The following is a 12,227-nucleotide window of genomic DNA, read 5'->3' on the forward strand; positions in this document are numbered from 1 at the left end:
ATGTATTGTCTTCACATGTCTCGGACCCCAGTTTCCTGCGCAGCCTGGTCAATCCCTCTGAGTTCAACCCATTCTAGTATAAGTCCCTGGACAGTGCTACTTTTAGAATAAATGCAGTATTCAAAGAAGGTTCGACTATTCCCAGAGGAAAATAAGAATCCTAACAGTTATTCCATTCGTGTAGCCTAAGAAAACAACCTCATTATGCAATCCGTATGAGCAAGAACTTTAGCTAAATATACACCCTAGGTTTTGTTTATTACTATTTAGACATTTATCTCCTTGCCTTTTTTCCTCCCTCCCATGTAGATTTTAACATAATGTAGAAAAAAGTTGTACATTTTTATATCATGCCCAACTATCAAGCAATAATAAACCTACAACCTCAGTTTTACCAAGCAAATACTTTTCAAACATTAATTTATCTTCCCTGAAAATATTTGTAATACACCTTGAATTCTTCAAAACATTTTCAAAGAGGGTAGAAACATGTTAAAAATGTAATTAAATGCCATCTCCCCTATTGCATTTTAAAACAACAAAACCACAAAAAAATACTAATATGAAGATAGGCTATAAGCTTCCTGTTATAATTTTTCTCTGACTTAACACCCATTGCCTCTAAAATTATTAGAATTTTCTCATTTTATTTCACTCAGTTTTTCACTTTATTCTTAATTTCTATAGTAAGCTATGCTTGTTTATTTTTTATTTAAAAGAACTAGAAAAAAACTAAATATTCATACAATAAAGTAATAGTTGGAAGAACACAGATAAACATCTGAAAAGAATTACCCGGATTCGCCTCTGGGTAGAAGACTAAAATTACAGGGTTTTTATTTTTAGAGTTGTTCCACTGTTGTTCCTCTATATTTTCTTTTATTTCTACAATGAGCATGTCTTTTTAATTTTAGAAGATAAGTATAAGTAAAACAGACATAAATTTAAAAGAATATGAGAAATTTCTTTAGCTAAAAAAATCATGTGTTGAGCTAAGTAACCTGTTTTGTTTGATATTTTCAACCCTGTTTTATTTGATATTTTCATTCTTTTCCCATAGGAATGGGAAGTATACATGTTGCGGCAAAGCATCATAGCCGGTGTGGACATTATTCCATCTAACAGTAAAACAGTGTTAGTAGCTACGCAGTCTTTACACGCATTCTATTTTATCATATTTCCAGCAACGAAGATAATCTGAGGGAAGGAGAAATATTCTGACCCTGTGAAATACTGGGGATTTTCATCATATATATGAACATGGTAAAATGGAGCTTTAAAAGTAGGTGGTAAAATAAAAATTATATGGAAGGATAGAAATATAATACCCCCCCAATTCTATAAATGCCCTTCCAGTCTTAAAATGGTTTAACATCTTGGAATGGTGTCCAGTAAGTAGTCTGCCATGTTTGAAAGCTTTTCCTTTTCCCTATCTCATTTCTGGTGGGAATTCTTTTTTTTTTTAATTTATTTATTTTTTTAGTACTGGGGATGGAGCCCAGGGGCATTCTACCTCTGAGCTACATCCCCAGCCTTATTTTTTTATTCTTTATTTTGAAACAGGGTTTTACCGAGTTACAAAGGGCCTCACTAAGTAGCTGAGGCTGGCCTCGAACAGCGATCCTCCTGCCTCAGCCTCCCAAAGGCTGGGATTACAAGCGTGTGCCACCACGCCCAGCAGAATTCAATTTTTGATGAACGACTTCCCCTTGGTGATCATCCTACCCATGGCAGCTTTCACTTCTTTATTTCTCAAGCTGTAGATAAGGGGGTTTAACATGGGGATCACTGCTGTATAGAACACAGACACCACCTTATTGAGGTCCAGAGAAGAGATGGCACTTGGCCTCACGTAGATGAAGAAGAGAGTCCCGTACAAAATGGAAACCGCTGTCAGGTGAGAAGAGCAGGTGGAGAAGGCTTTGCGTCTCCCATCAGCGGAGCGGATCCTCAGGATGGCAACAAGGATGTAAAAATAGGAGATTATAATGGTCAGGCTACTGACGACCAGTACAGCTCCAGCCACAATGAAAACTAGTAATTTATTGATCCGAATGTCAGCACATACAAGAGAGAGAATGGGAGACATATCGCAGAAGAAATGATTGATGATGTTGGAGCGACAGAAAGGAAGTCGGAAAGCAGCTGTCGTGTGGGTCATGGTGTTCATGAAACCAGCAGCATAGGGTCCGGCCACCAGCTGCATGCAGAGTCTCTGTGACATGGCGACTGAATACAGTAGGGGGTTACAGATGGCCACATAGCGGTCGTATGCCATGGATGCCAAAAGAAGACACTCGATGGCCACGAAGAAGCCAAAGAACCACTGCTGCAAGGCACATCCCAGGAAGGAGATGGCTTTCCTTTCAGCAAAGAAGTCAGTGAGCATCTTGGGACCCACCACTGAGGAGAAGCAGATGTCCACAAAAGACAGGTGGCTGAGAAAAAAGTACATGGGCGTGTGAAGGCGGGAATCGACACGGATGAGAATGATCATGCCCAAGTTTCCTGTCATAGTGACCAGGTAAAAGAGCAGAAAGAGCAAGAACAAGAAGACCTGCAGCTGAGGATGGTACTGTAAGCCCAGGAAAATAAATTCCGTGATTCTTGTAGAGTTGTCATCAGCCATCAGTTGACAGTGGTCTCTACTGTGAGGAAAACAAGCATTGATAATGCGTATAATCTTCTAAAATGATAATGTCTACGATGTACAGTTACAATGCATGTGTAAAATTATATTGAAAATGATAAAATAAAATTATAATATGATGCCTGGGAAAAGAGATTACAAGTAGAAATTACTTAGGAAGATTATTTTATTAAAGCCTAAATAAAATGTTAACAGATGAAATAAAACACTCATAAGTGTTTTAAAAAGAAAATTGAGATTTAACTATATACACTAAAAGAAAAAGCACTGCTATTATTTAGCAAAATGTTTAAGGAATTTGATATAATACTGTTTTTAGAAAACATTTTCAAGCTAAAATAAAAACTAATTTAATGAAAATATTTTTCCAGTAAATATGTGTGTGCAGTGGTAAAACTTTAGAAATAGACATCATATAACAGAAACCATACAACAATGCCCATAACTTATGTGTTTAGCATTCACTAAGAGCTCGTAAAATTCTAAAACCTAAAAAATTAATTATGAGACTTATAGAGAAACTTTAAAAAAATTCTCATTATTTGTATACAGCATAGTTATCCACCCAGGAACCCTAAAGGAATCAAGTAAGACATTTATTTATTTATTTATTTATTTATTTATTTATTTATTTATTTATTGTTGATGGTACTGGGGTTCCTGGAAGCCCTTTTACCTCCCGGCTACACTCCCAGACCTATTTTATATTTTGGAAACAGGGTCTCTTATGCCAGCGCGGCTGGCTTCAAACCTGCTCGCTCCTCCTGTCTCCGCCTCCCAAGAGCGGGGATTACAAGCGTGCGCCACCACGCCCGGAAATTGTTCTCTATTTTGAAACAGGGTTTCAAAGTCACTAACGCCGGCCTGGAACCTGCCATCCTCCTGTCTCCGCCTCCCAAGCGCGGGGATGACAAGCGTGCGCCACCGCTCCCGGTAAGTAAGACATATTTTTAGAGAAAGAAAATAGTTCAACAACATAATAGATCAATATGAAAAATAAAAAATAACTACATGTTATAATAGGAAAATCAAATATCATTTTAATTGATAAAATAAGCACAAATAAGCCTAACAGGAAATCTTTAAGATTTGTGTGAATCAAAATATAAATATGGAACTTTTACTGGAACCAAAGAAATAAGAAGCTAAGTGGAAAAATACATCTTAATGAATCAAAAGTCTCAGTTATAAAGTAGAATTTCCACAAAAGCGGAAACCGCCCAAAATTACAGTAATATTCAATTTGTGCCTCGGAAATCCACAAAGTGTTAAGAAGCGTGAGAAACTCAAAACCTTGATGAGGTGGTGAGGAAAAGCGGAGAAAACTTACACATCAGGGGCGGGGCCCTCTGCGTGGCAATCTGCTATTAATTATTATTTACTTTTTAATGAACATATCGAATGACTGGTGAAAGTTCGCCACTTAACCTCTGCCCTGAGGAGACAGAGAGAGGAATCAACGACACCCAGGTGGCCACTATGGGTGCACACTTGTCATCCCAGCATTTGGAAGGCTGAGACAGGAGGCTGGAGGTTTGTGGGCAGCCTCAGCTATCGAGTGAGGCCCTCTGCAACTCAGTGAGACCCTGTTTCAAAATAAAGAATGAAAAAGAAGGCTGGGAGCATAGCTCGGAGGTAGAATGCCCCTGGGTTCCATCCCCTGTACTGCCAAAGAAATAATGAAAAACTGGACAACGTGAAGATATTCTCCAAAAGAGTAAAAGGCAAAGAAACCTCAGTATCATCACATTTAAAGACACTACATGGAAACATAAAATAAGGCAGTTTTAGGTGCACAAAACATAATTATTTTTCTGAGACATATGAAATTAGGAACATTTTTAAAACCTCTAATTATTCTTTAATTATTTAAATTTGAACAAATAGGCCGGGCGTGGGGGCGCACGCTTTTAATCCCAGCATTCCGAAGGCTGAGACCGCAGGATCCCGGTTCGCGACAGCCTCAGCTATTTAGTGAGGCCCTCCGTAACTCAGTGAGACCCTGTTTCAAAATAAAGAATTAAAAATAGGGCTGGGGCCGGGGGTGTAGCTCAGAAGTAGAATGCCTCTGGGTTCCATCCTCAGTACTGGGTAAAAAAAAAAAAAAAAAAAAAAAAAAAAAAGAAAAAAAAAAACTGTTAAGAGGTAGAAAGTCAGGAACAATTGTAAAACTACGCATCTAGAGATTCAGATTTCTAGAAGTGTAAAGAGATTTCTAGAAGTATAAAGAAGTCTAAGAAGCCTCATCCTTTAAGAAAACTGAATCCCCAAACTGTCTAATGAAAGACCAGAGAAATGTTGGAAAATTTTAAAATTATTTTCTATCAACGTGATGCCCAGGTAATGTGAGACAAAGAATAAAAAATGTGTGTTATTTGATGAAGGAGATAGTCTGAATAATGCTATATTCATATGTGAAAGTGTCTCTCTCTCTCTCTCTCTCTCTCTCTCTCTCTCTCTCTCTCTCTGCCAAAGAGGAGATTTTACTGATGATTTGCTTATAAACAAGGACAGCTCAGGGGTCATGTCAGCACTGTGATTACAATTTAAACAAATATAAATGAGTCTTGCATCAGTTTGACTCATCTTTATATAGTCCATATAGCACATATTCCTTGAATATACACAAAAAAGTTGTATACTTTAACCTCACTCTGATGTATAATTACAACACATCGCTAAGAGTATAAAAATAAGAACTGTTCAGTATTTAGGACTTACCAGAATTTGCCTGAGTTTCTTTAAAAAATAGTCAGCATATCTGATATCCATACAAGCCCAAGTAAGATACATCAGGTTATCCTAATTTTACAGAGTAGGCAAGTGAAAACTGGTGTATCTGAGTCCCAAAGCTAGGATTTCTAGAGAGCTATGCGGTTGACACTGCACTGTCTGGGGTCAGAGCCTCTAGTCTTTCGTCAATACCATTCCCCCAGAATGAAACCTCTGATCTCTCTCCTCCCCATTCTATAGGGGGGGGTCGATGTTTGCCCAAATACAAGAGCTGTCAAACGTCTGCAAAGTCTGCTCTCATTTTCAGGTCCCTCATTATCTGGCACACCTGAGGACTTGAGTGTGATGATGCTGACCGGATGCAGGATGCTCATGGCACCACATCTGGAATGGGAGTCCCAACCACTGCTCTGCGCATTCCCTCAGTAGCAGTTTAAGGAAGACTGAAGTTCTCTGTGCTTGAAGATAGATGCGACTTGGTCCTAACCTCTCCGTGCACCTTTCGGAAGTTCACAGTACTTCTTGCTAGATTTTAATACAGTATTCAATCCACTTGTGATCTGATGATAAGATCCCTCTGTGTCACCTTTTACATGTTAGTTGTTTTTGTTTTCCTATACACCTACTTAATTCATTTTGAACTTCTCCCAGCATATACAGGGAGACAGAAATGGATTGATTTTAAAGATGACATAAACCTACTTTCTAACAGCCCCTTTGTTCTTTGCAGATGACAAAAAGAACTAAAATTAAAGGGGAGCATAAACTGTACTGCTTTTCAGCGCACGGTCCATCCTCCAGCCTACCTGTGCCAATGCACAGGGAAGGTTGGACTTTCCAGTAGTTATTCCAGTTTTATTCTTAATCTGTTTCCCAAGAAACTAGTAGGATTCCACTCTGGGGAAAATTAAGTGCCTGCCTCATTTGCCTTAAAGTTCTCAGGAGCAGTTACATCATTTTTTATTCTGAGAGAACATATGTCCCCAAAGTATGTCATGCCTTGGGAATTATACTGATGGGAGAGAAGTTGATTAAAGTGTTCTTACTGCCTTTAAATTCTGTAAGAAAAAAAAAAACTCCACTGGGATCAATGTATTTGTTTTCTGTGTTTGACTGAGATATATCCTTTTTCTTTACCTACTTCTTGGACAAGTAAATATTCAAAAAGCGAAGTTTTGTATAATGATGTTAACAAACATTGAGTTTCCCCAAAAGAAGTACCATAAATTTCCTGCAAGTGTCAGCAGTATGTCACCATGGAGGATCACAAAGACAGTTTGGACTCTTATGCCCCAGATGTTTTCTGTCCATTAGAACTCTGAAACAAACAAACAAAAATGAATGTAGACAGAGACATTTACCCAGGTGGGGGTTACCTTGTAACACTGAGGATAAGTGAAATCAACTCTAATTCTACTGCCATTTCCAACATTTGCCTTTAAAAATCGCCATCCATTTATACATGGCTATTCAGTAAGGTTGGCAGAATTTTCTAAAACGTTTCTGCAAAAATGCCCTAAACTAATGCCTAGGACCTGTGGACATGACTGTGTATTGCTCACATGATAACGTTGTTTGGTAGAGTTAGCTGTGAAAGAGGAAGGTTACTAGAGTGGGTACAGAGGTTACTCCAGCAGACAGCAGAAGGAGAAGTCAGCGAGGCCTGCAGGGTGAGAAGGTCCAGATGGGTGTGTCACTGCTAGTCTGAGAATGGAAGGACACAGAACAAGACACTTGTGGGAGTCTTGGTATCTGGAGAGGCCCCCTCGTGGACAGACAGTAAAGAACAGGCACCCCCCCACCACAAGGAGCTGGGCTTCCACAACCATCCAACTGAGCGTAAAGATGTACGCCTCTACAAGGTGTTCAGAAAGGAATCCAGACCCCTCAAAATGATAATTTCAGTGTTGTAAGACCCTGAGCAAAAAATCCAGCCATGAGCTACCAAGGACTTCTGGCCACTGAGACTGTAAGGTAGCAAACTTATGTTGTTTTAAGCACTGGGTTTGTGGTGATTTTTTATGCAACAGAGACTATACTCCGCACATTAATCCTCAAAATAAACATAATAGTGTTTTACTTGTAGATTTATCATGGATATCAGAGATAAGTCTGTGAAGCACAGACTATCTAGTGTGATGCTTTGGAGATGTTCAGTCAACGTTAGTTCTTAGTTGTATTCAACAAACAGAAATGGGTTTACTGATTACCAAAATAGAGTAATTTAAGAATGACTTTGGCCTTTTGCTAGGCCTGGTAGCACACCTCTGTACTTCCAGGACTTGGGAAGCTTAGACAGGAGGATCACAGATTCAAGGCCACCCTTAGCAACTTAGCAAGGCACTCAAAAACTTAGTGAGATACTGTTTCAAAATAAAAATAAAAAAAGGCCTGGGGGTGAAACTGAGAGGTAGAATGCCTCTTGGGGTTCAATTTCAGTACTAAAAAATGACTTTAAAATCCCCAGTTAATATTAAAAGAGCTAATTTATTATTTAATCTACTCTCTAATCCTAAAATATGCTAAATAATAAATTCCAAGTTTAAATTTTACTGAAGAACTTAATAAAGAAAATAAAAACAACCATTGAATGCTTTTGTAGGCAAAAGTATGGGCAATATGCCAGTTATTCAGTTAAAGCCAAGAGAAATTGGAAATTCGTGGGACATACACTGGGTAACTCATGGCAGCAAGAGGAAGAAAATAAGCAAAAAAAGAAGCATTCAAAACAGGGCAAGATTGCCAGGCGTGGTGGTGCACGCTTATAATTCCAGTATTTGGGAGGCTGAGATAGGAGGATCACGCAGGTTCAAAGCCAGCCTCAGCTACTTAGTGAGGCTTTCAGTAATTTAATGAGATCTTGTTTCCAAATAAAATATAAAATAGGTCTGGGTGTATAGACCAAAGGTAGAATGCCCCTGGATTCCATCCCCAGCACCACAAAAAAATGAAAAATAAAAAAAGGACAAAATTCAGAACAGGACTAGGCATCTCTGTGGTAGAGACTAAATAGACAGGGTTCTCACTGGAGATTAATGAGCATTAGCCATATGTTTCCATCTTATTCTGCAGTGGAGGGTAAAATAGTATGAGCTTAGGTCAATGCCCATGTTATACAGTAGGAGGTGTAGTTGCAACTCCTCCATAGCTGTGGTCTATGGGTGACACACAGCTCTCCAAAATGAAATAAGGGTATATCATAAATATTAAAAAATGTAAATATCTATAAACAAGGAACAAAAAATATGCAAAGTATGAGAAAATCTCTTTTCCAGAAAGTTAAATGGAAACCATATTATTACAACTGCTATATAATGTTTGATGGAATCTAAAGAAGTTAATTCACTATTAAAATTTTCCTTTTTCTGACTATTCATCTCATCTCAGACTGAAAGTCAAGTTATATATTTTAAATATTTTCCTGCTTATTCAATTTGATTTTTTTTTCATTTTTAGGTTAAGTACAGGGAATCTTAGACAGTTATCTGCTTGAAGCAATGTCTATCAAACTCTAATACTTATAAAAGAAAGAATTTAGTATTGACCATTTATCTATTGAGCACTTAATATGTGCCTCACTGTGTACTCTACTGACAAAGCAGTGAATATATGTTTTGGCTCTCGGGACTTTTATCATCCACTAGAGAGAGACAAACAATAAATAAATAAGTAAATGGATAATATTTGAGCAGTTTTTAAGTATCCCCAAAAGTAAGGATAAATGATTATAATATGATAGGAAAAGAGGCTTATTTTAGGCAAAGAATCCCAGGAGACTTCTTAATTATATGATACCTGAGCATAGATTCAGATGAGATAAGGAGTGAATTTGGAATACTGTTTCAGACAAAAATAATTAGAGATCAGAAGGGCCAGGTAACACCATAGGTCCAACTGTAAAGAGATCACATTGTAGATAAAAGTGAGAGAAAGGAGGAGAAAGGAGGAGGAGGAGAAGAGTAAGCGGAGGAGGAGAAAGAAGAAGACGAAGAAGAAGAAGACGAAGAAGAAGAAGAAGAAGAAGAAGAAGAAGAAGAAGAAGAAGAAGAAGAAGAAGAAGAAGAGGAGGAGGAGGAGGAGGAGGAGGAGGAGGAGGAGGAGGAGGAGGAGGAGGAGGAGGAGGAGGAAGGGGAAGGGGAGGGGAGGGGGAGAGGGAGGAGAAGGAGGAGGAGGAAGAAGACGAAGACGAAGACGAAGAAGACGAAGAAGACGAAGAAGACGAAGAAGACGAAGAAGAAGAAGAAGAAGAAGAAGAAGAAGAAGAAGAAGAAGAAGAAGAAGAAGAAGAAGAAGAAGAAGAAGAAGAAAAATAGGAGGAGGAGGAGGAGGAGGAGGAGGAGGAGGAGGAGGAGGAGGAGGTGGAGGAGGACAACAAGAACAACAGCAGCAGCAGTAGCAACAGGAGGAGGAGAAAAAAGAGGAATTTGGAGAAGGAAATATTTTGCTGTGGAAGCTGAGAAAAGAAAGAGAAGGAGAAATAGGAGAAAGAAAGGACAGACCAAAATAAGGTTTTAGAGTTTAAGAATACAAACATATTTATTATAAAAATAATAATAGACATTATTTATTTTTTCCTGAATTTTGTGGGTCTTCTTGAGGAGATTTCTACCAGGAAATCTCTACCTATATGTTAGATAAAAAATTGTTTTTACTTAATTGCCTGTGTTTCACCTCTGCTAGTCTACAATTTTCATGAGGACTTTTATTCCCACATAACGTGCTTAATATTCAGTGAATCCTGGCACATCATAAACACACTTAAAAATGTCTTAATTTAAAATGGCATCATTCTTCAGTTGCTTTCTTTTTTAATTGAAGAACATCTTACTAAATTTTACCCCAAATCATTGTTTGACACCAACCATGTCCCTGGAGGAAAGCATGGTAAGAAAACAAGAGAAATAAAAAAGAGTTCCTGGATGTTAGGGGCTATTGAAAGCTTTCAAAGTCTATGAAAAAAATATAAAATGCCTCTTAAAGAAGGTCTAAAAATAAAAGGTACAGTGTGAATCTGAATGAGCCTGATATCTGTAGAAAGAATATGCTTCCCTTATTTTTAAATACATGCAATGTTCCAGTAAAGAAACACAGAAAAAGGATTTAAATAATTTAATCCTGCAAAACTAAAAACAATAAACACAGAATCATATTACAAGGTCATGGGAATTGGATTGATCTTTCTTTGCCATCAAGGTCATAGTCTCTCAAATGGTAATTAATATCCTGCCTACAACACAAAAATCAATAACAATAATAACACCTTGTGATGCATGCTGTACTTTACATACACAAATCATATAATTAAGTAGCAAAATCATAACAAGTTGTTAGTATCACCAAAATATACAATGAAGTAAAAGATTGTCAAAACATGTCCACTCCAAACTTAATGGCCTTGGTGACACTCTAACAGACTAATGATATTTCTTGCTGTCTATGTTTTAAAAGAAACAAGATAAAGCTGTCAGAAAAAATGGGGGAATTAATACCCAGTACAAAGCACTTAGTACTGAGGTACTATTAAATTCCTTGTTCATGATTCTTCAACTTATTCAGGATTTACAAAAAAAATATTGAATTCACAGACATAAAAATTGACAATGTTTTCTGAATTCGATGGGTCTTAAGTATCCACATCTCAGTTTAATGCTCAAAACCTCACTGTTGCTAAATAACAAAGCTAAAATAATAAAATTGCTAACTAAAAATATTATAAGATTTATCAAAGACATAGACAATAAAGACAGAATCTCATATTAAGGGTTCTCATTACCTAGTCCAGTGCTACTGGCTCCATTAGATATTATGTCCCAATCTGTGGTACAATTGTAGCCTCATTTACTTGACAAAGAGAGATTTCTTCCTCTCCAAAATTCTTCTGAATGAGTCTTTGACCTCCTTGTTTCTCAGGCTGTAGATGAGTGGGTTCAACATGGGAATCACCGCAGTGTAGAATACAGAAATCACTTTATTGATATCCAGAGAGAAGCTAGAGCTTGGTCGCACATAGATGAAGAAGAGAGTCCCGTATAGGATGGAGACAGCCGTCAGGTGAGAAGAGCAGGTGGAGAAGGCTTTGCGCCTCCCGTCAGCTGAGCGGATCCTCAGGATGGCGACCACAATATACACATAGGACACCAAGATGATAACACCACTGAGGACTCCCAAGGCTCCGGCCAGGATGAAAAGCAAAAACCTATTGACCTGAGTATCTGCGCAGGCCAGGGAGATCACAGGAAGGAGGTCACAGAAGAAGTGATTGATGACATTTGGACCACAGTAGGGCAGGCGAAAAGTGAAAGTGGTGTGAGTCATGGTGCTGATCAGGCCCAAAGCATAAGGTCCTGCCACTAGCTGCACACAGACCCGCTGGGACATAATCAGTGTATACAGCAAGGGCTTACAGATGGCCATGTACCGGTCATAAGCCATGGCGGCCAGAAGGAAACATTCAGTCACTACAAACTGACCAAAAAACCATATCTGGGCAGCACAACCCAGTAAAGAAATTACTTTTTTATCCACAAAGACATCAGTCAACATCTTGGGAGCAATGACAGAAGAGGAACAAGTGTCCACAAAAGACAAGTGGCTGAGAAAAAAGTACATGGGGGTGTGTAGTCGGGAATCCATCCAAATAAGAGCAATCATGCCCAGGTTTCCCAAGAGAGTGACGAGGTAAACAAGGAGGAACGTCAGGAACAGGACAACTTGGAGCTGGAAGGAATTTGTTAAGCCCACGAAAAAAAACTCAATTACTGATGTTTGATTTCCATCACCCATTTCTCATTTAATCTGTTGAAAGAAAAACAAAAACTTTCTAGGTAATTTCATAAATAAAGAC

At 38.3% G+C, this 12,227-nt stretch overlaps 2 protein-coding genes across 2 annotated transcripts; both read right to left on the reverse strand.

Annotated features, from left to right (window-relative positions):
* Nucleotides 1-1,684: 1,684 nt before the first annotated feature.
* LOC308265408 (olfactory receptor 5G9) lies at nt 1,685-2,629 on the reverse strand (the record flags this gene model as incomplete). Its single annotated transcript, XM_080699088.1, has 1 exon — nt 1,685-2,629. One exon carries the CDS (start codon nt 2,627-2,629, stop codon nt 1,685-1,687), a length of 945 nt encoding a protein of 314 aa, XP_080555214.1.
* Nucleotides 2,630-11,221: 8,592 nt separating this feature from the next.
* Nucleotides 11,222-12,166, reverse strand: LOC308265397 (olfactory receptor 5G25-like; the record flags this gene model as incomplete). Its single annotated transcript, XM_080699077.1, has 1 exon — nt 11,222-12,166. One exon carries the CDS (start codon nt 12,164-12,166, stop codon nt 11,222-11,224), a length of 945 nt encoding a protein of 314 aa, XP_080555203.1.
* Between the last annotated feature and the right edge of the window lie 61 nt (nt 12,167-12,227).

Source organism: Muscardinus avellanarius (assembly GCF_963383645.1).
Source record: "Muscardinus avellanarius genome assembly, chromosome: 1".
Taxonomy (NCBI): Eukaryota; Metazoa; Chordata; class Mammalia; order Rodentia; family Gliridae; genus Muscardinus; species Muscardinus avellanarius.